Raw genomic sequence first — 23,348 nt, 5'->3', positions numbered from 1 at the left:
CCGCTCAAAGATTGATTTGCCTTTTTCTCCCTCAGTCAAGTTTATGCTTAATAGTAACCGTGCATCGCCTTATCTTTGAACAAACACCAGCTGGTAACAGCGAGTGATAACCTTTAACTCCTTCCACCGTGAATATTTCAGTAATTAGTCCAGTTAACGCAATAGTAAAAATAGTCAACTCAGTAGCATTTTTGGTTACCCAATGCCTGCAAAAACACAAAAGTACGAATATTGTAAGGTTCCCACATGATGCTGGCCCCACCGAAAAAAAAATGAGTAGAGCCCCTTGGAAAGTTAGAAATCAAAGAAAACAAATTCCCTGATCAGCACAAAATCTGGAGGACATATGTGTCGTAACAGAATCACACAAAAGAAAGTCTCAAGGAGCCATTCCCGAAATAGCTATTTTGGTTTTAAGCAGAAATTTGGGGCAAATTCCTTCAATAGGACACCCTGGAAATGGGAAAAAAATATCCCCCCGCCCCCCCAACACCGGTTTAACCCATCGACAGGAACACGTCGGATGATGCGTTGATGTTAATGGAAATATGGGTTGCGAAGGCCCCATTCATCACTTATAGAAAACAAAGAGAAGAATCAACTCAGTTATTCGCATTGACTCGAAAAGAACATCAGCGGGTCATGTGACGAGACGAAAAGAGGGGGTGGGGTCGGGTGGGGGTGGAGATATCTTAAATCCGAGCAGGACGTAAACACAGCAGAAGCAGCAGCAGTAGCGTAAGAGAGGCGCTCACAGCCCAGTGACGTTTGGGAGACAACAACGCCAAAACGCGAACGGCTTTCGGCTGCTTTCTCCACCTCGCTCGTCCCCTAACTGAGGCTTTTCTCTCCGACTTCAGCTACAGTGATAGCTAAGTTTGGAGAGGAGGAAAACGAGAGCAAGAGACATCGCCTGCATTTTGTTGTTGCTCCTTTTTTGTGGTCTTATTGTTGCCGAGTTCAGTAACGTCAGGAAAAAAGCTTTTTTGCGTTTCCTTCTAAACCGATTTTTAAACATGGAAAATTCCCGAGCCAAGAAGACATGCTGTGGTAAGCGGCGAATTACTTCGCCCCCGTGATATTTTTTAATTAATTCCTCGCATGAATATTTTTCCCTCCCCCTTGCAGAATACGTTCAAGAATTCTTCACTTCAGCAAAATTCCTCATCTATTTGGGACATGCATTGTCCACTTGGGTAAGTAAACCCATTTTAAAATGCTACACTATATTGTTTGCAATGTTGGAATACTGGTGGAGTGGTTATTACGTCTGTCTCGTATTTGATAAGCTCTGGGTTTTCAATTCTCGACCCCGCATTACAAAAGCAGGCATATAGGTTTTCACTATTGTCCTTTAGTGTAAATGTGAGTGTGGGGGGTTGTCAGTCAAAGCGATTACCTGGCAACCAATCCAATCCAATCTCTCTCACTACTAGTCAATATTTAGTTTAATTCAGGACTCTGCGGGCTCAACATTTTTGAAAGTGACAGCTACATCTTGGGTACTGATTTGATACACGCTTCTGAAAGAACAAATTTGCTCAAATGATCTTGAAATAATGTCATTTTAATGTGCTATTATTAATAACTAATCATATTCATTTTTTTGTGCAGACACTATCATGTTAAGGATTTGTCACAATAATTAGAAAACACTTTCTATAAATCTCTGTCAGACTGTTTACATTTTCAAATGATTATACAGTATCTGCAACTAGCTCCAGCTCACCCATGAAGCCAATTAAGACAAGCTCTTGAAAATGAACATGTTATTACATTATAAGTGTCCAGAAAAGTGTGTGTCTTTTGAAAAATTCTCAGACATATTTTCAGAAACAGGCTTCCAACAAAAGTTTGACTAAAATGTTTCATCTCACACTTGATAGCCACTCCAGAGACCCAGTTATTTGTATACAAGCCATTCAAAAGTCACGTTTCCACCGCAGGCCCCTTTAACGCAAGCTTTGGTTTCAACTTGCAGGGTGACCGAATGTGGAACTTCGCCGTGGCCGTGTTCCTGGTGGAGCTGTACGGTAACAGCTTGCTGCTCACGGCCGTGTACGGGCTGGTGGTGGCCGGCTCCGTGCTGCTGCTCGGGGCCATCATTGGCGACTGGGTGGACAGGAATCCCAGACTCAAGGGTGAGGCACCTTTTTGGAATGGATTGTATGTGTATATGGAACGGTTCACAAAATCCACGGTTTTCGGTTCAGGTCGCTTATAAGTTCGTTAGCTGTTCGGAGAATCAATTGTGTCTCTTATAGTCCGGTTAAAACTGCAAAAGGCAGTCTGACATTTGACACATCATTGTGACAGGTGAGATTTTGGAGAAAATACAAGTTCCAACATGCATTTAATTTGAGAAAGAAAGTTGTTTATTAACAAATGCGAAACAGAAATAGTTATTCACTGTCATTAAACTGCTGTGGACTCTTGTACTTATTGGGCACAAAAAGTGCAACTCTAAAATGTAAACGAAAAAATGGCTCTTAAAACTCTGACCACTGAATTAATGCTTACAGAAGAATTTACGTTCACCACCATGTTAATATAGCAACAGTATCAAGTGAAGCACTAACACTTTTAAAAACCCCAAATTCTGTTCACAATATGTTCTATGCTCTTGACTAGTCTAAACGTGGCATTCAGATTAACATTTTGTTTGTGGAATATGAGTTAAGCAGCAAAATCAACCCGTTATTAGCCATCTCAGAAGCGGCCATTTTGTCACTTGCTGTCGACTGAAAATGACATCACAGTTGCTCAGGGCTCAGGTAACAACCAATCAACAGCAAGTGACAAAATGGCCACCCCCTGAGATGGGTGGATTTTACTGCTTAACTTGTACTCCTCAAATCCAATATTAACCAGAATGCCGTGATTTGACTAGTGGGCCTGCATGGAACAAATTCTTGTAAAGAAAATTTTGGGGTTGACTTCCCCGCAGCCCAGCTTGTTTGTTTGTTGTTGTTTGCATACAAGGGTTTGGCACTTTTTTTTACTGGAAGAGGCAAACCAAGATATTGAGGTACAGAAAATAAATCAATAACTTAAAGTGCCGTATAAAAGCCATATACTGTATACATATACAGAGGAATATTGCACCCACTGTGTCACTTGGAGGAGGCTCAGTTCTGTTCAGGACTTTTTTCTGCGTCAGGTACACAGCACAGCTCGTCTTGACTCTGTGCAGGCTAAAATGAAACCTCATCAAGGCATTCTAGTGTGAAATGTGTTGCCCAGTGTCAGAAAGCTCTGTGCCAGGTTGTTGATTAAAACATCTAAAAACAAACTTATGATTTCCTGAGCTACAGCTACTCTAATAGTACACCACCAATCCATTGTGAGGGCTATCAGTTTTGGTTATAAAAGAATTATGTCAAAACACATTTGGCAAAGACAAAAGGCACTAGGGTGGATCAGGGTGCAGGAAAGCCATTAAAAAGAGCACCGGAATGAACTTGGCCAGACAGGCAATCTGTTGTATTTGACCATGTCAGTCCCTAATGGCCGTTTTTGCGCACCCTCAGTGGCCCAGATGTCTTTGATCGTCCAGAACAGTTGCGTCATGCTGTGCGGCATTATCCTCATGGTGGTTTTTCGATTCAAAGAGCAACTCGTGGAGGCCTACAACGGATGGCTGCTGGTAAGACGCTCCCAATTCTGCCTACGTGATCTCTCTGGAAGCTTTTCTTTGACCTTTCACCTCAAGTACACAAGAGCCCGACCCAGCGGTTGCTGCTCGCTAACTGATATAAGCTTCCACGTCGCCATTTTTTTTGACCCCTGGAAAAGTTGCCGCTGGAATCTAGAATGAAACATTTGACTGGAAACAGATTTATTTGCGCATGTAAATGTAGTCACTGACTGACTCGAGTAAGAAGTCTCAATCATTGCAACTGTACTTTTTGAGTAACAAGCCTTGTCATGAGAGAAGCAACAAAAGCAGGAACAAAAAGTCTCGCTAGTGCCAAAGGCCTGTTTAGACTTGTCGGACTAGTTGAGGGTCTTACTGAAGGGCCACGCAAGTCAACAAGTTCATCAAGGTCGGTCATATGACACACAGTGAAATGTGGCCGGGCCTGTTGATGCATTTTTGTTGTTGCTATTCTGACCAGACAGCAGCAACAGCAGCAGCTGTGTTGGGTGGTAGCCGACACAAGATAAACAAAGTCATCGCGCGCCCTCCACCCCAAAGACTTCTGCCTATTCTACTATTTGGCACTTGTTGGGCATTACTTTAGGGCACTTTATTTCCTCGTAAACAAACTTGGTACATTCAAACCTGTGTAGTGTTAGAATTGACATTTACTGAAATCTAGCTCGGTCTCTATGTTGTGTGTTGCAAAGATGCTAAGTAGCTGATCAAAATAGTTTAAAAAGACCCAAATCCAATTGACTCAACACACTTCCTAGCAAGCAGCTGTTTGGCAGATAGAATTTGTTCCCAATTCTTCTAAATAAAAACAAAACACGAAGCTGTCGATTGACACTCTTGGGGCGGGGCTGGAACGTATTAATGCCATTTCTATTCATTTCAATGGGAAAACATGACTTGAGATACAAGTGTTTTGACATGTCAGGGAACAAATTAAACAGAATTTCATTCTTTCTTTTCCAGACCACCTGCTACATTCTGGTTATCAGCATTGCCAACATGGCCAACCTGGCCAGCACGGCCATGTCCATCACCATCCAGAGGGACTGGGTGGTGGTTGTGGCAGGCCAGGACAGCAGCAAGTTGGCAGGTCAGTGTCTGCGCTCGCAAACGTGGGCTCCACGTGATCCTTTATCACATCCGTGTCGGACTTTGACCCTCCGCTTTGGACTTGTTCTCCTGTTTTACATTTGGTTTCGGGCCTCCTAACCCGTGCGTGTAATCAACCTGCGAAATCAACTAACAATAACGTTTTCACTCACGCACCAGATATGAATGCTACGGTGCGGATTATCGATCAGCTGACCAACATCCTGGCCCCCATGCTGGTGGGCCAGATCATGGCCTTCGGCTCGCACTTCATCGGCTGCGGATTCATCTCGGGCTGGAACCTGTTCTCCATGTTTCTGGAGTACATGCTGCTGTGGAAGGTCTACCAGAAGACGCCGGCGCTGGCCGTCAAAGCTGGGCAGAAGGAGCAGCACGAGCAGGAGCTCAAGCAACTTAGCCCCGTGAAAGGTATCTGGAACAGCAACTGTTGACCCTGGAATTCAGGTCACTTGGTGAAACTACAATCAGGGGCTGATTTAGGGTACTACTTAGGAAATTGGGCCAAGACTGCTAACTTCCTCGTCAATTGGTTTGAATGGTTGGTTGTCTGTAGTGTGCCCTTCCCTTCTCTTGCCAAAAGTCAGTTTAGGTTTACTGAAGACTAACTAGAAATAAGTTGGGATAGGCTCTAGCCTACCTTTGACTCAGTGTGTGAACGATACAAGACATGAACCCGTATCCCCTTTGAAATGTCAGAAGTGACTTCCACCTGACCGGAGTGAACAATACTGGCTACCGAGAATGCGAACTCAACAATGCGAAGAGTGAGGGGCACGGTAGTCCCCGAAGCTAATTTTGGTCAGCAATACAGGAGCATTTCAGTTACCTTATCACCAAGAGACCAACGCTTCGGGAATCACCCAATTCCATGCTGAATGAGGTCCAATTGTCGTTGCTGTCACCCGTGGTAATCCCCAGTTCTGTTTTGCAGAGTCCGAGACAGGCCAAAGTCCAGAGGAGTCCTCTCAGCCCCTAATGAACGCAATCTTACCAGCGGTCAAGACCGAGGCCCCCAAAGAGCGAGGCTGCTGCTCCCAGGTGACCGAACCCCTGCGCACCTTCAAGGCCGGCTGGGAGGCGTACTACAACCAGAGCATCTTCTTCGCCGGCATGTCCCTGGCCTTCCTCTACATGACCGTGCTGGGATTCGACTGCATCACGACCGGCTACGCCTACACGCAGGGCCTCAACGGCTCCATCCTCAGCCTCCTGATGGGCGCCTCGGCCGTGTCGGGCATCTGCGGCACGGTCGCCTTCACGTGGGTGCGAAAGAAGTGCGGCCTGATCCGGACCGGCTTCATCTCGGGCGTGGCGCAGCTCTCCTGCCTCATGCTGTGCGTCTTCTCCGTCTTCGCTCCCGGGAGCCCCTTGGATCTCAGCGTTTCACCCTTCCAGGACGTGTACTCCCACCTGGTAGGGGAGAAGACGCTGCCTGAGGCCGAGCACCTCCTGGGCATTCTTTCCAGCGAGAACGTGACCGCCACCAGTGCGCCGGCTGAAGACCTACCCAGCCTGAAGTCCTACATGTCTGTTAGTTTGCTGTTCGCTGGCGTCATTGCTGCGAGGGTCGGTAAGTAACAGCGGTTCATCTCGTTTGAATTTCACATATTTATCCACCATTTGGAAGAGGCCTGAATTCCGATTCCATGCGTTTTTCCTGTGCCATTTGAGAGCAATAAATCAGAACTGTCACTTGTGAAACAAGCCGTATAAATCCAGCCTTAGTTTGCACACATCCCTGGTGACTGTACCACACGTCAGTGCAATAACATTCAACCCTTGATGCCAATAATAATGCAATTTCAGTTAGCTGAGGTGGAAAGTCCTCGTAAAATGACGCCGTGCTGACTTTTGACCGGCTTTCCTCCCGTCCAGGCTTGTGGTCCTTTGACCTGACGGTGACTCAGCTGATCCAGGAGAACGTGATCGAGTCGGAGCGAGGCGTGATCAACGGCGTCCAGAACTCCATGAATTACCTCTTGGACCTGCTGCACTTCATCATGGTGATCCTGGCGCCCAACCCGGAGGCCTTCGGCTTGCTGGTCATCATCTCTGTGTCGTTCGTGGCGGCGGGCCACGTCATGTACTTTTACTTCGCCTTCAAGAGTCTCGGCCATCGTCTGTTCCTCTGCTGCTCGCCGGAGCAGAAGGTAGAGACGGACGACAGTCCCTCGCCTAGCAACGTCGTCTAACTGCCTTTCACACGGGCCATCCTTGGTACATCCATCTAGCTTGGTATATATACACAGCAAATATATATCCTACAGCCTACTCCAGCGTTACTAACGTCTTCACATGTAGCCAGTTGAGTGCGAAAGCTTGCATTAGAAGCCTTAGCAATGAGTCAGGAGCTGAGAGGTCGAGTACTAATCTAAATTTTAGATTAGGCAGAGCTTTCTCTTAACCCTCCTGTTACGGTCGTCCTTTCTGGTACACCAGAAATGATCATGGGCCAATGTGACTTGCCAAATGTTTAACCACGAAAAAAAAAAAAAGGGTTAGTTTGTCCTGCCCCAAAATAGGTCAATGTGACCCGCAAAATAATTGGAAAGTGACTTTTATTTTTCAGACTATAAGGCAGTTTTTGGTGAATGACATAACGGATGATGTTGCTGTACTCTCAACAGCAGAGAAGTAGCCTTACTCTCCTGTTATAGTGCCTGTCAAATTGACCCTGACAAAGTACACCCCCCAAAAAAAGCAGATTTTTTTATGATTGAACACAAAGCAGGGTGCATCTGACCCATGAAACGACCCAAATAGAAGGGTGGAGGCTCCAAAAAGACCTTCCTTGGTGTATCTGTTGTTCTAGCCATCTCTCCTGTAGCCTACTCTAGCGTTACTAACGACTTCACGTGTAGACAGTCGAATGCGAAAGCTTGCGATTGAAGAATGTAGCAATGTTGTACAGAGCTGAGTACCTGTACTAATCCAAAATTGACGTTCAGATGAAGCAGAGGTTTCTCTTATCCCTCCTGTTATGGTCGTCTCCTTGGTACACAAAAAATGAGTCAATGTGACTTGCTGCATATTTGAGCACAAAAAAAGTGATTGGGAAATTACGGGGTGGGGGACGGACTGACGTTTTCACGGGTCAATGTGACCCACAAAATAGCATGAAGTTTGAGTTTTTTTTTTTTTTAAAGTCTTTTTATTTTGGTGAAAATGCATTTAGTGGAATCCTACAAACAGTGGGGAAAACAGCTTTAACTCTGCTATTATGTGGGTCAAGTTGATCCACAAAAAAAAAAAAAAAAAAAAAAAAAAGGTTTGGACATTGTTTTATGTAAAAATAAGAAAAAGGATACATCTTAAAAATTCAATTAAAATTGTCCTTGGGCTTTTTTTTTTAAATGATGAAAAAACAAATCATTTTTTTTTAACAATTAAACATGAAGGAGGTTGCATTGACCCAAGAATGTGAACCTAACAGGAGGGTTAACACGTTCAGCATTGCAGTGATGTCATTGGTGCTTCAAGTGTCTTTTAGCCATCGTTAGCTCACAAAGGCTGGGATATCATTTTTTTTTATTACATTAACCAAACAACAGCAACACCGGGATCTCTAGTCTTTTTTTTTTTATGTGGTTAAAGGGTTATGCAAAGGACTGTATTTATTCAGGAAAATGTGTCAGCAATATTGTTCTTAGCCGGGGAGAAATAAAAACCTATCCAGCTGCGTCAATAGCTCTCAGTTACCAAAGTCCAGGTTCATGTGTGTGTGGTGTGAAAGGAGGAAGAGAGGGAAATCCGCTTATGTGTCTTGAAGCATTCCGAACAGCTATCTTTGCATCAGGTGACAAAAAACAATCTGGATATTTTGACGACGGCTATCCTACTGTAATTGTAATTTCTTTTTACTTGTTGTTCTTCTAACCATCCTATTGTGACTTGTTGCAGTTCTCCTAGGTATAGGACTTGTCTTTTCTCACTCGCCCAGCGCACCGCCCCCCATTCGTGATTGTTGTCATGCCGGCACTTTACATGATTGACATCAGCCATTACATCTTATGTCTGATCGGACGTTTGTTTTTGCACAAGACTGAAGTCCACAGGTTTGGGGTGTGGCTGGAAAAAGTGCAGAACTCTGTTCGGTAACGGTCCCTGCGAGGTAGGAGGTCTGAATGTAGGCCATGTTTAGCTTGGCTATCCCCAAATGTGGCTTAATGGTGCAAGAGCTGCAGTTTTTATAACTGGGGGGAGGTACCTCAAAACATATCTGTGTGCCATTTTACGGGAGCTTTTTTTTTTTTTTTAACACCTTGTTTGGGGAAATGGCGAAAGCATCTCGGCAAGGCAAATAACCACTTTGTGACTTATTGTATTGTGTGCTTGACAGCCCCTCGACACCAAGTGGTTGGCCACCCATGAAAAATAAACTCGTCTTGGCTTGGTTACGGTGTGGGAGGGAGACACACCAGATGCAGTAGAAAGCGAGGCCATTATGTGTTTTTTGTACGGAGTGTCCCAAGTTGTGCAACAAAGTGTAAACTTGCCTTAAGGACCCAGCTCGGTTTTCCAGTTCTTTACCAGACTTTTATGATAAGCTCTTCAGGATCATTACAAAAGGCCATAAACATATTGTCGACGTAGATAACGTTTCATGTCAGTCAGGATCCATATAGCCAATTGCAAAAAAATGTCATTGTGGGTTTTTTTGAATGTTTTTATATTCCTTGTGTTATCAAATTGTTTTTGTGATTTCAGTTGTACGCATGGACCTGACACTGTGTGCATAATGTGTCTCGTTGAATCAGAAATTAGTTTTTCTTTTCTTTTTATGAATCACTCCATAAATTGAGGGAACTGTAATGCAAGAGGCATCTAAAATAAAGGACCTTCATTCTATAGGGTGTGTGTACTATTTAATATACGGTGCATGATTGTGTTGTAGGGATTCTCGGCTTCACAGTCTGGCTCGCACATTCCTTCCGCCACAGAATCCCTTTTCAAAGTTTTCCTGGTGAAAAGACTTAAGAGTGGCTTTAGAGTTTCTGTCTGGGTGGGGGGGGAATGGATTTTGCTGTCACTGGTAGTATGGCGGTTCACATGACTGCCTTTCACGCAGCTGGAAAGCGGGTGGGTGGAGTCGGCCCTGGATTGCAGTAGCATGAAATTGAGTGTATGTGTCCATCATAACAGGACGCATCAAAAGGTCTCAAGGACCAAAACCACCAAAAATGCTGCAACTGCATTACCGCTGCCAGTTCCTCGAGGAGCACGAGAGTTGCCAAGATTGGGACGAGTTTGTGAATCCTCAATAAAATGCCCCAGTCACCAACTTTCACCATTTGACGGGAAATTTGGTGGACGTTTATTGTTCGAGAACGCACAAAAAATGTTTCAGGCCCAACGGCTGAATTTGAACAGGAGGTTGGCCATTTTGGTTGGAAGTGGGGAATCGGGAGCAGGTATACGAGTGCGATTGCTTATTTTGTTGCCTAGAAATGCCATCAAATGACCGGGTTCAAGGCAGGGTCAATGTTTTCAATTGCTTAAATATATTTTTATGACTACCGGTACATGGACTGCTTAAGAAGAGACGTGTACTTCGTGTGCTGCTTCCTTAAGCGTTTTCCAACCCCTTATATGACAGGATGAATTTGTTCTCGACACACTTTAGTTGATGATACATAATGACTACAGTAAACCTGAAAAACATGACCTCGTAAAGGTTTTGTTTGTCATGTAATGTAACAATAAACTCCTCGAGGAACTCAATCGTAAAAAGAGCATCTGGAGCATCAAGATAAGATTTATAATTCTTTAGTCATTTGTCACGGCTCATTACGCATGCTAAGTAACATACCATCGGCACTATAAAACAAAACTGCCGGCATTACATTTTGATACGTTTAAAGAGGTTTAGACCAACGTCAGCGTGTTCAGAAATATCTGGCTACATTGCCACCACTGTACCAAAGGTCACATTATTCAGATATGGACAAATGATTAAATTATTCTCACAATGAAAATGTCTGCAAATTTCAGAGAATTACCTACAACCCAAGTGAAAATCTTGGTAATGCACTTTCGAATGTGAGTTACTCTGTAAAGTTGGTAAACTGGTCTTTCATAGAGCCACTTTTGTTTATACATTTCCATGGTTTTTTTCTCACGACAATTTACATGTTCTACCTAAAGTCAAAGTTAAAAGGGACGTGTCCCTGCATTAAAATGTAATTACAAGCCCTCAAGAAGATTAAATTAACTTGACTTTGCATTTTTTTTCGCCCATTTAAAGATTAAGCAGGTTGCAGTGACCCATAAAACAATCCTGACGGGAGGTTTAATACGTAATTCTGTCCCTATTTGCTTGTTTTTTTTTCTTTTTTAACAAGAACAGTAACACTGCCTGGCTTATTGCTCCCGTTCTGTCCCCACCCACACAAACCTCATTCTACATTTCCAATAAAAGTCCATTTCTATAAAAACGGCAAATGTTAAGTGCTTTGTTTTTCTGCTATATTGGTTGTTCATTGTTCATATGCCCTGCAAAACTGTTGAGCATGAAGAGGCATATAGATCCGCCTCCCTGTATGACTAAGCAGCTAAGAACAATGATCAGGATTTAAGGGAGCAAAGTATTTGTCTGAAGTCACAAATCCCAAAGTGCTGAGTCGGCACTTTCATAAGATCACGTTTTGGCCCCAGAGTCAGATGGGACTTGACTTTCATCAGCAGTTTTCATTTCCCTCCTTGGCGGGTCATTGCAACTAGCAAGAAGACAAAAACATCCACAGTACAAGACTAATAACGTATCGCACAATGTCAAGGTTTTGCATGCTTCTCTGTCAGGTGGTGAAAGTGGCTCGGTAACTTCTATTTCCTTATTGCACACAGCTGTTATTATTGACTGTCAACTAGCACTCTGGTTGGGACCCTTCACTTTTTAGCATTTTTTCTCTCAATCCATGATGGACTTTGTATGCGTGTAGACTCATTCACCTTTTTGCGCGGTTGAGCAAGGATTTAATTGGTGCACTGTCATCAGCCGCAGCAGTTCCAATAGGACTTGTGCCGTCACTATCAAGTTTACAGTCTTCTCGGAAGCCTCGCTCGCCGCAATGAAATATGGCAAGGAGTTTATCCAAACATCCTCGTCCGTCACGGTTTCTCCCAAGCCCCTAAATTGTTTGCAAAGAAGGAAGCCTTCCACTTGAAGAGGGACTTATCTGCCGTGTTTGTCTTGCCTTCTTGACTGTAGACATTGACCCTTTGCAATACCGAGAAAAATAAAGTAAGAGGCACGTGCTATGGTTCTTGGTCATTTACCAAAAATGGATGCTTCGAATAAAAATGGCCAACTTAATAAAAATGGCCAACTTTCTGTTACTTCACTCTGTGAGACAAGGGGTGATGCACACATTTATTGTAAAATAGTCCAATAAAAATGACAATTACTTAACTAGAATTTATCGTTCAAGTTCTGCTCAGCAGTCCAGGAGGCCACTCAGCCAACTGCGCTCCAGTTTTTTCACTCGCCTCAGTTCTCTGGCCTGCGCTCTCGTCATCGCTGATGCAGCGGGCTCGGCCGCCTCGCTTGCTTCCATCGACGGCCGCTTGGGTCTAACGACGCCAGTTTCCATTTCCTCCTCCTCCTCCTCGTCGGAGGACTCCTCTTTCTCACTCTCCATTTCCTCCTCGACGCGCTTTGTTTTACTAAAGGGCGTGAAAACAATGAAAAAGGCTTCTGCATGACTCGGCCATTTTTCATCAAAAAACACATGTTTTCTCCACGCAATGTGACCCGTCGTTTTGTCTGCTAGTGCAATTTTATGAGTGCCAATAAACGAAAACAACTTTGAAATAGACCCCCCCTTCATTTAAAAAGTGTTTTTTAAAGAAGTTTAGGATTGTTTTAGATGTATTCAAAGAATGTGGTAAAACTATTTTCAAAAATCATTAAAAAAAAATTCATAAAAAAAAATATATATATATACTGTCTGGGCCATTATTTTGCAATTTTTTACCTAAATGGAAAGAACAAATTATTAGCTAGGGCAAGCATCCAACAATTCTAAGAAAGTAGTAATAGGCTAAAGTATTATCGATAACAACTACCAGTTAGTAATTATTGCCAGGAACAAGTTACTTGCTAACATCTACCAGTTACTAGCTAATTCTATCACCAAACATTGACGAGGTATTGGTAACATTACATGAAATGTATACGTTACTTCTATTTTTTTTTTTTCTGGGGGAAAAAAAAAAATCAACGGCTCATAGCTGGAAAAAACTTGTGTGTCCAAGTACCAGTGTAATTAATAAAGTATTGGACTGGGAGTGAGCAAACTGACCTGGAGTCAGTGGCAGAGATGAGCAGTGACTGCACAAACATGGAGCACAGGAAAGTGGCGGCAGGGAGAACGTGGGCGGGGGTCTGCAGGAGCTGTACACACAAGATTCAAATAAAACAACAGCTTTGCTATGATGCCCATCCCTAACTCTTCGTTCAAACCCGGACCTCCTTAATGGCAGCAGAGCCTCGCGGAAGCTGCGCTCTTGCTGCGGTGTCGGGATGATCCGGTCGGTCCAGATCGCCGTCTCCTTGCCGCCGTCGGCCCAGCAACAGGTGGAACGGCGTCATGGCAACGGTGTCGTCAATGGCGAGCTGGTAAGGGATAGGAAGTGCATGATCAATACATCAATTCCAGAGGGTGAAAAGAAAGTGAAATGTACATGTTTTTTTTTGGTATTAATATTGAGAAGAAAAAAAACGACCCTATTACGCTGCACGTCCCATTTAACAGTTAAACAAACAAAAAAAAAAATCATTTTTATATGTATTCAATTTGCAATGATAGCACAGGCAGCAGGTCACAACGACACATGAACATTTCTGTTCCAAATAAACACAATTGCAGAGTTCATGCACTGCTTGTACTGTCATAATGCAGCGAAATCCAAGACGGGTCAAAGGGACATTTAGATGTTGACAATGTTGCCAAGATCATAAATATACCATATACCACCATATACTCTACCTGTTTATTAGAAGCCATCAGTTGCTTCTCCTCTGCCTTGGTGATAAAAGTCATGAGGTCCTGCATAGGAAGAGCCCGCGTCACGTTCAGTCAATTACAGCCTCACGCAAAAGATGAACACACTCTATGAATGTGGTTGCCGCCCCCACCGTGTGCTGGCTAAGGAAGTACAGCTGAGATCGGTTGAGCCATTGGCAGCTCTCGTCGCAGCTTTCCTGCATGGCGTCCCTCGGGGAGAAGACGGCCCGGGCCACCGTTCCCGGACACACGGCCTTTTGGCAAAACAGCGGCCGCGGCTCGCAGGGCTTAAACACAAACACTGAGCAGAAGGAGGAAACATTTACGGCTTTGACCCATAGGGGAAAGTAAATGTGACTTTTGGTCACATTGATTAAAGAGGCTGCCAATCACTCTAACCCATGAGGGAACGTAAGAGGAGGGTTATCAAATCTCAAATGCACGGTACAGAAGCTTACAGTCGGTACATCCGTCGAGACTGCAGAACGCCGCCATGTTCTCAGACAGCGGGTCGGACAGCAGCAAGCTGACGTCCATGGAGGTGCTCCACTCCACTACCACAGCAAAACGCCGTTAGATACATACGGTATGTATAGCGTATGTGTTTTAACATAATAAGAGCTTTACGCGAGCACGTGAGGAGATTCCAACAGCAGAGCAGGTTCTTCACCGTCGTCCCCAACAAGTATTTGGAGCAGCTTAGTCGGCCAAAACAAAGATTCCTGGTAGGAAAAAAAAAAAAAAAGTGCCTTTAGTTCTTTTTTTTTGTGTGTGTGACTAAAGACTCCAGAGCCAGCTCCACGCATATTTTACAGGATTATTCTTTTTCCCCACACTCTGTGAAGACTTTCAGCTAGAACACGCAAGACAGGCTTGAACACCCACAAAGATCAATGATTGGATGCCGCATATTAAATGAAATAGCTCAAGCTAATCGGAGGGTTAAAACCTGTGCACCACAAAAGCGGGCTACGTGCTTTGAAAATCGCGCCTAAATTGAGCATCTTTCCACCCTTTCAGTGAAATTCAACCAAGGCTTGATGATTGGATGTCTCTCAAAGATTGTCCCGAGCATTAGTTGAAGATTTTGTTCCGGCGTAGTTACGGCAGACATTCGTCATTCATTTTCATCACCGCCGTCTTTTCTTGGTTGTTTGGTGAATTTGTTAATTGACGGCTGACGTGAGGATGTAGGATGCGTGCTCATCAGCCTTTTGAGATGGCCGTGCACGGCACTTGTGTTTTTTTTGTTAGTTTTTTTTTTTTACATTTGAGAACAGAATTGCATATACTGCAAGTAAATGTGCGACCAGGCAAATTTTGGGGGGAAATATTTCCACGCGCTTGAGGCCCCGCTGTCAGTTGGCTGCGCGGACCCACCACCTGTTCCATTTCCGCCAGTGTTGCTAGCGGCAAAACACGTGATTGCCGATTGATCGGCTTCAAGCTAACCGCCGCTGCTTGGAGTCTCTCACACACACACAGCAAAAATATTAAAAATTGGTATGTGCGCAGCTCACATCGTGGATCACGAGCCTGAGCCTCCGCGCTGAGCTCAGCTTTATTCAATATTTGAGAATTTCACAATGAGTCAGGAGACGCTTGGCTCTGAGGTCAAGCAATTCAGCCGGCTCGACACATCCATAGGCAGGCGGTGATTATACAAGACGGCGCTGCTGGCAGCTGTCAAAACAGCTGAAAGGATTTTTCCCCCTCCCTTACTTCAAGAATTAAATCCTTGGCAGCTCCCAAATTACAGCAACTTTCATATTATTTGAGCTTTTTTTTAAGAGTTTTTTTAAGTGCCTGTTACATTAGTCCTGTTTTTTTATGCTTTGTCATCAAAAAGTGCCAGAAATGAAAAAGGAAATTCTGAAAACACCCTGGAAAGTTTAGATGTGGGGCTAGTCTGGACCTCAGCGTCAACAAAAGCCCTTGTGGGCAGGCATACTGCACCTCAAAATACGGAGCTCTGACACCAACACGTACAGTTTGAATGTTCAGCTTCAGGTGTGAAGAAAGGGTTAAGCAACTGTTGGCTTTGTTCAAAGGTGAATAGAAATGAACATTTTGTCGGCTAAATCAGTACAATCGGAACATTTTTACGACCGAGCACAGTGATGTACTAAAGGCTCCTTTGGTTGCCATGACACCACTGCTGGCAAAGCAACAATTTAGGCCACAATTCCCACATCAAATCACTGTTAAAACATGAAAGTGCAAGTAACAAAATTGTTTCGGATATCCGCATCATCAATTCCTCATTCAACTACAAACTTAACCACTAAAATGATCATTATTATTATATTTTATTTTTTTTAATCTGACCTGATGTCACCCGGCGGCTGGGACAAGGTGGTTAGAAGCTCCCAAGTGGCCGGGCTCCACAAAGTCACCACCTCCTGGAAGCTGACGGCGAGCAGGGAGCCGTCGGCCGAGAAGCAACAGCACTGAGGCGCCAGGCTGTGGTACGAGCCCACAAAGTCGCACGCCCACGATGGACCCTCGTCTACACCAGTTAGTCCCATCACGAGAAGAAAGCGACAGAGAGAATATCAACATGTACCAAACATTTTGCTGGCAATGATGCATTTTTTTTAAATTAAAAAGTGTATTACTAAGCAAAAACTGTCGTTAATAATGGCTGACATAATGTCAATTGGATTTTTGTACTGGTATGACACTGATTAAACAATTCATGGGTCAAATTGACCCAGGACCGTTATTGCCGTTACTGACAACCAATGGTCACAAGAAGGTGAAGGTGTCGTAGAAGAGGCTTTGCAATTCTTTATAATATCTTTAACCCCGCTAGTATGTTGCGGGTCAAAGTGACTGATTCCAATATTACAAAAACAAAACAAAAAAAACACTCCTGTTGAGTGTCAAATTGACCCATTTTAATTGTAGCATTAAAAAAGCCCTGTTAACATGGTCTCCCCTCACCAGACGCCTCAAATACTGTACTGGTCATCTCACCTTCCGCGTGGGTGGGGGGCACCGTCTGCTGCCAGGCTTTGAAGCGTCCATCCTTACTGGCAGAGACCAGCGTGGCGTTGTGGTGGTCCGCGGCGGCGGGAGCGAAGCACATGGCCGTAATCGCAGCCTCGTGGGGGGCTGAGATGCTTGTGTCCAGCACAAAACTGGAGATGACGAGTGAATAATTTACGGTAACATTTGTGCTGCCCTTTTTAACCCCCCCGTGTCACTGTTGGGTCAAATTGACCCAGTCTCCCATAAGAAACACAGTTAAAAATAGTTTGCAGTTCAAACTACTTATTCTGCTTGCTTTAATCAATAAGGTGAATTAACAATGACGCAATGAAAGTGGAGATGACCTTTTTAGGTTCACAAATTTGTACATAAAAAAAGTGATTTTTTTTCTCCTAGCTATTATCATTGAGAGATAATGTACTAATGATTAATAAAGTTGAATCTGATTTTTTTTTGACAGTTTGGGATAATTAAACATACTTCTGGGTCTTATTATTGTTGTTCCTGAGAAACTAATGCTAACAGCAGGGTCAATTTGACCCACAAGGTAACAGAGGCCATTCTGTGCTAAACACAAGCGCCATCGGGTTACCTTTGCGTTTGTTGGTCAAATGTCCACAGTTTCAGATGAAGCTCCAGCTCGGCTGCTTTCTGTTTCCTCTCTTCAACCGTCGCCAGCCGCTCTCCAGAGGCGTCGAAAGCCGCCTTCACCACTTCGAACTGCTGCAGTCCCAGCTCATGAATGTACTCTTGCTGCACAATATCCAACTACGGGAAGGGAATACATGCAAATCTGAAATTACGACAGCAAGGAAATTGTGATGAAGCAGTAGAGCGACGCTTACGTTGAAAAGCAGCTTATCTCTTTGAAGGGAGTAAAACTGCAAGTGGCCTGGCTTCCCATTCAGGACAAGCGCTTTGCTGCGAGGGTCCACCATCAAGTCCGTGGCAACGCTTTCGCCTGCGCACGGACACAGACGTCAAATATTTGTTGATTTGCCATGAACACGGAGACGCGAGGGGCCGTTTGTCGCTGCTCAAAGCCAAATCGAATTGATCTCAATGGGAAATGTGGAATTTTGTCAAACGTGGAGGCACCACTAAGTTAACACCATGCAGCTTCAAGTCAAGTGTTCTTGAGTTTGTTACTCACCTTTGACGAGGCCCTGAATGACGGCAGATACTTTGACACAGCTCTCGATAATGGTGATTTCTGGAAAAGGGGAAAAACACACAGTTAACAGTCACTATAGGTTTCTTTCTTTATTGTTAATCCAGAAATGTGACACGCCAAACATAAAAAAATTAATAAATACTTGAGAAAATGAAGCAAACATGAACACGGCACATCATTAGCAACTGTTCAGTTGATACAGTTCAAATTGTTGCGTCGCAATGATGCAACATATCTCAATCACACCATTTTTCCTTGCAATTATATGCAACCAATGGCAATTTTCTCTTGTCTTTTCCCCATTGTGATTGTGTGATGTTACCATGAGTGTCATTCTGTCAATTTTGATTTTTTTTTAAACAATGTTATTTTGAGACTATTTACAATCAGAAAATTTGACTACTGTGTTAAAAGCGAGTTTTAAAAGATGGACTTAAGACATTTTAATGCCAATTTAAGCCTTGTTTATAGAATCATCATCGCTTGGCTCATTTTTTTGTCACGAAATATGAGGTACCGCTATATTGAAAAATCCTTTTCCTGACATTCCACGTGTTTGGGAATTCAAAAATATATCTTAAAAAGTAAAGTCAGCAAAATAATTTTTCAAAACACATTTTCTGAAATATTTTCCCTCGACTTTTAAACGTGCCAGTTTGACCCGCAAGATGAGAGCGCTGAAAAGAAGGTTGAAAGGAGCAAACACAAAATGTCTTACTGTTATCTGTGTGCGAGGTGCAGAAGAGCGCGCCATCGGGCGAGACGGTGACATGCGTGATTGCGGCTCCCAGTCGGGGAAGAAAGTCCCGCTGGCTCTCCTGACCGTATTTCCACTGGACGAGCACAGACTCCACACCTCCACTCAGCAGGTTGGTACCTGCTCATGGGAAAAAAATTAATAAAATAATAATGAAAATAAATACCCTGAAACATACTGTAAATCAGGGATAGGCAACTTAATTAATCAAGGGGCCACAATTTTTTATCGGAGCTATTGAGGGGCCACATGGGACCACACACTTCCTAACCAGAATGTATGACAAAAATGCCATTTGAAAATATGGACAAAATAAATTCAGATGTTTTTTTTTTTAAATTGAACCAAGGTACATCATACTATCATAATACATTTTATTTTTCATAATGCATTTCTCAATGCGTGTATAAAAGATACAGCCTTCAAAAATAAAGGGTTTGAACAATTGAAAAAAAAAACAGTGCAAAGGGCTCTCGTGTATAAAAAATACCATTCAAGGTCGGTATAAAACTGCTGAACAGCAAACCAACAATAAATGCAAGAACTACTTTTATGAATTTTTTTTTCCACAATTAAAAATCAACTCACTCAGAATTGTAATATTATTCAAACCTCTTTCGAAAATTAATCAAATGGCCACCCAGAATGTGGTTGGCATGTGGCCCGTTAGCTGCCAGTTGTCCATCCCTGTTGTAAATGTATCTGGACAAGAGTAAAGCAGACATGCAACAAACCTTCCGGAGTGAAGCACAGCGAGCTGACAGCGTTGTGGTGCCAGTGGAGTGTGGAATATGTGTATTCCTTCTTGTGGTTGAAGTTTCTCCTTGACGATGAACACAATAAGAAAAAAGAAACATAAAAAGGATGATCATGCGGCAACTTACGTCTCATTTGCATAGTCGTACGCGACTCACCACAAGCGAATCTTCCCATCCTGGTGTCCGGTGGAAATGACGTCATCCTTTGGGTGACAGGCGACGCATGTAAATGTGTTTTTGCGTCCCTTTTTGTTGTCTTGTTTCAGGGAAAAGCTATTGACAATACAGCAAGGACAGTCAGACAGTGGACAACAAAAGAGGTGCTCATCATGACACGGCAAGTAAGAGTTGCTCACCTGAACGTCTTCTCCTTCTTGAAGAAAAAGACACTCAAATGCAAACCCTTGACTGAAGAAATATACTCCCCCTGTGACAAGAACGTTTTGGACAATGGATCATACAGTGGATACAAAGAATCTACACACCCCTGTTCAAATGCGCATTTTTGCTTTTTATCGGATTGTGTGGCAACGCTGACTGTTATTTAGAACTGTTCATAATTCCCTACACCTTGATTAGAGTTCCAGTTTCAGCTGAAAAAAAAAAGCCCCAAGGCATAATACTGCCACTCTTATGCTTCACTGTAACTATTGTTATATTATAGTATTGTTCTTTTAGTGATGAGCAGTGTTGTGTTTTCACCAATCATACCTTTTGGAATTATGCCCAAAAAGTTGGTTTCATACGATTTGTCTCATACATTCACACATTCAATTGTGTTTTTGCCAAATGTAGGAGGGCTAGGATTTCTTTTTTTTTTTTTTTTCCACCATACCAGCCCAGGCGTGCATTGACTTTTGATATCCACTTTATTTGCTTCATCTGCTCATTTAGACCAAACCTGAAAAGCAATTGTGTAGCAATGCAACAGGTCGTATTCTACTAAGCAAACCATATAACGCAGACCAATTCTAACCCTCCTGTTATGTCACATTGATCCATTTCAAAATCTATATTTTTCAAATAGCTTAAAGTAATTTTGGGGTATTTGCTTGGTTTAATATGTCTAACCCCCCACCCCCAGGATAATTCTTGATCCTTGTGGTATATTTAATGAAAGCATTCATTAAGTTACAGATATGTTGGACAAAAATGCATGCTACGTCTTTTTGTTGCCATTCAAGATTTCTGACAGAAGCAGCGTACACACCCCTCTGCCAAAGGCGATGGATTCCGGACTGGCACTGACGTCTGGGAGCACGGCCAAAAGTTCGAGGTTGTCCACTAGCTGATCTCCACTCTGAGGCAGATGTAGCGCCACTAGCTGGAACAGCTCTAAATGCACACACATACACACAACGTGTGACCTTTTACCTCATTCCCCGCTTCAAAAACAGTGAAGTCCCCTCAAGTCTTGGCGGTTTGTCTCTGGTGTACCCTAGTGGTGATTAGTGGTAATTCGGAAAGAACCCACAACTGAAATGTACTGTACAATGATTGAATGCTACTTTGATTTGGCGGCTACACAGTATCTGAAATCTGTGTGTTTGTGTAGGGAGTCATGGCGCCACTTGGTCAAACTTTATAAAATAGCCACTTCAAGCCAAAATGGATGATTTCAGGTACAGGTTGGAGTTTTTTTCATGCGTCCAATTACAGAACACATCTACCCATTTTCATGTCTATTAGTGAAACTAGTGTCAAGGACTAGTTTTTCTCAATGTTTCAGGGGGCACTACAGAGAAAGCTTTTTTGGGGGGTGTTGTGCTGAGGATTCCTTATAAAACACATCCTTTTCCACCAGGATGCACATGCTTATTAAAAAAAATGGTGAGTGCCAAGTGCTGGCACACTTGTGACAAATACTGGATTTAATGATTTAATTTGATTTATTTTTAATAGAATGGTAAGGATGACGTTGTGCATCTGAAGACTCGCCTACCGGTTCGTTTGTCAGGGATGACAATGAAGACAACTCCGTCGTGGTGTGCGGAGGCATAGATGGCATAAATTGGCTGTCCAACAAAGTAAGACTAGAAGACAAGAGAAAACAGTTAAGAGTCAAGAAAACAGAGTGTCAGTTATTTTTGCTAGCTGCCTTCTTTGAAAAGGTGAAGAGGATCAAATACATTTTCCATAAAAATAATGGTTGAACAGGCCCTTGCACCTTTGTTAATGATCACATTTGAAAGCATGCCATGGCAATATTAGCTTCACAGTTTTTCATCCAGTTTTTCTAGACATGGCCGCCTAATTTCATGTCAATTGGTGAAACTGGTGTCAGCGACTATTTCTCTCCTAATGGTAGAGGGGCCGCTTCTGGGGAAAGGGTTAGCCAAAATAGATGACTTCTAGTTCCATTTCGGTCATGGATCCTTCAGTTGTTCAAATGTGTACATAAAATAAATGATGTGTTAATAAACAAAATGAACCCCAACAAAAAAAAAAAAAATCACCTTAATGAGGATACCATCTGCAAAGTCCCAAAGCTTGACAGTGCCATCTGCAGAGCAAGAATAGACCTGCAACAATAACAACACAGTTACACAACTATAATAAATCATTAATAAAACAGTGTACAAACAACATCTTAAGTATCCTGCTGTGAAAAAAATAATTCATAATCACCCTTCAACAACAAATTGTGATTGGTGATTCATTATAAATTGATTAAAACACATTTAATGAGACACCTGAGAACTGTTTCAAGAGTAAGACGGATTGCTAAGGAAGCATGACATGCATCAATATGCAATTGATGAATATACCTGCAGGTGGTTGGAGGGCTTGAGCAGCACTCCCGTGACCAGGTCGGTGTGTCCCCGCAGCTCATTTATACACTCCTCTGTGGCCGTGCTGTACACCTTCACACACTCTCCGGAGGCGCACAGGAGGAACCTGCAGTCACCAAACAGTCTTACATTGATGACCAGTGATAATGCAATGGGGTGTCTATAAGGACTCACTTTAGGTGTGTGGCTGGATTACGGCTGTATGATTGTATCAACGTTAGCTTTTGAAAACGACCTGCTCTGTGAAGTTTCTGAAAGTTTGGAGGGCTGTGGTTGTGTTTGCCGTTGTGCCAATGTCAGTGGACCACAAAAATGATTCCATTATCTTGGGCTTTGCTTGGTTTCAACTGTGAGCTCTGCTTCTAGAAGCAAGCAGCCGAACACTCGCCGAGGTGTAAGAGAAGACGACCAAACAGTTCAAGTCCACCGGTTGTCATCCTCAACAAAAGTTGGGCTCGCCACTTGCCCAATAGTACAGCACAATACCGTATTATGTGGGGAGAGGGATACAATACCACTTGCATGGGATAGGCTATCCTAAAAATAAGCCTGTTTCAGCAAACATGAACAGCCGTGTGGAAAGTGGAGTAAAATTCGTGATCTTTGGGGCATTTTAAGCATGGATAAGGGACAGAAACACCCTTAAAACGAGCCAATTACGCCACAACAACAAACATGCAGTAAAAAATGTGACTCTTCATTGATACTTTATGCTACAAAAACATTCTTAAGACACGTGGGAACAGTTTTGAATGGATAAAAACGCATATGGATATTATATGCACAGTTATTACACTTAAGATTAGCAGAGCGTTTTGCAGGGATTTGTAATGCTAATTGCTGGTCCCGGCGTTACCGTAAAACTTGACAACCGTTACGGTTGCTAGCCTACACACGCGGACCGCAATCGAACCTAGAGAAATATGTACCTACTTGGAATCGCTTGTGACAACAGGCGCTCTCAAGTTGATTTTACTCCCGCCACGGTGAACCACGCGGACATTTGCGTGTTCCACCATGTTTTCGCTCTGGGTTCAACTTTGACCCGCTGATCTGACTGTCTTACTCGTGAAAATGAGCAATAGCGCCATCAACGGCAC

At 43.2% G+C, this 23,348-nt stretch overlaps 2 protein-coding genes across 2 annotated transcripts; one reads left to right on the top strand and one right to left on the bottom strand.

Moving 5' to 3' along the window:
- Window positions 1–697: 697 nt before the first annotated feature.
- slc40a1 (solute carrier family 40 member 1) lies at window positions 698–9,616 on the top strand. The gene is made up of 8 exons (XM_086051599.1): window positions 698–1,050; window positions 1,129–1,196; window positions 1,982–2,141; window positions 3,531–3,646; window positions 4,622–4,748; window positions 4,928–5,176; window positions 5,700–6,338; window positions 6,644–9,616. Exons 1-8 carry the CDS (start codon window positions 1,017–1,019, stop codon window positions 6,958–6,960), a joined length of 1,710 nt encoding a protein of 569 aa, XP_085907725.1. The 5' UTR covers window positions 698–1,016; the 3' UTR covers window positions 6,961–9,616.
- Window positions 9,617–12,123: 2,507 nt separating this feature from the next.
- On the bottom strand, window positions 12,124–23,342 carry wdr75 (WD repeat domain 75). The gene is made up of 21 exons (XM_086051598.1): window positions 23,182–23,342; window positions 22,225–22,354; window positions 21,913–21,978; window positions 21,399–21,489; window positions 20,667–20,791; window positions 19,813–19,883; window positions 19,613–19,729; window positions 19,433–19,521; window positions 18,660–18,818; window positions 17,921–17,980; window positions 17,613–17,728; window positions 17,360–17,535; window positions 16,753–16,916; window positions 16,102–16,282; window positions 14,401–14,495; window positions 14,232–14,327; window positions 13,905–14,074; window positions 13,756–13,815; window positions 13,236–13,382; window positions 13,069–13,160; window positions 12,124–12,430 (listed from the first exon to the last, which is right to left on the bottom strand). Exons 1-21 carry the CDS (start codon window positions 23,265–23,267, stop codon window positions 12,202–12,204), a joined length of 2,520 nt encoding a protein of 839 aa, XP_085907724.1. The 5' UTR covers window positions 23,268–23,342; the 3' UTR covers window positions 12,124–12,201.
- Between the last annotated feature and the right edge of the window lie 6 nt (window positions 23,343–23,348).

The sequence above is a fragment of the Filicampus tigris genome, chromosome 14 (assembly GCF_054856515.1).
Source record: "Filicampus tigris isolate MCC_2025a chromosome 14, RoL_Ftig_1.0, whole genome shotgun sequence".
Taxonomy (NCBI): domain Eukaryota; kingdom Metazoa; phylum Chordata; class Actinopteri; order Syngnathiformes; family Syngnathidae; genus Filicampus; species Filicampus tigris.
This window is presented reverse-complemented; position numbering and strand designations above follow the sequence as displayed.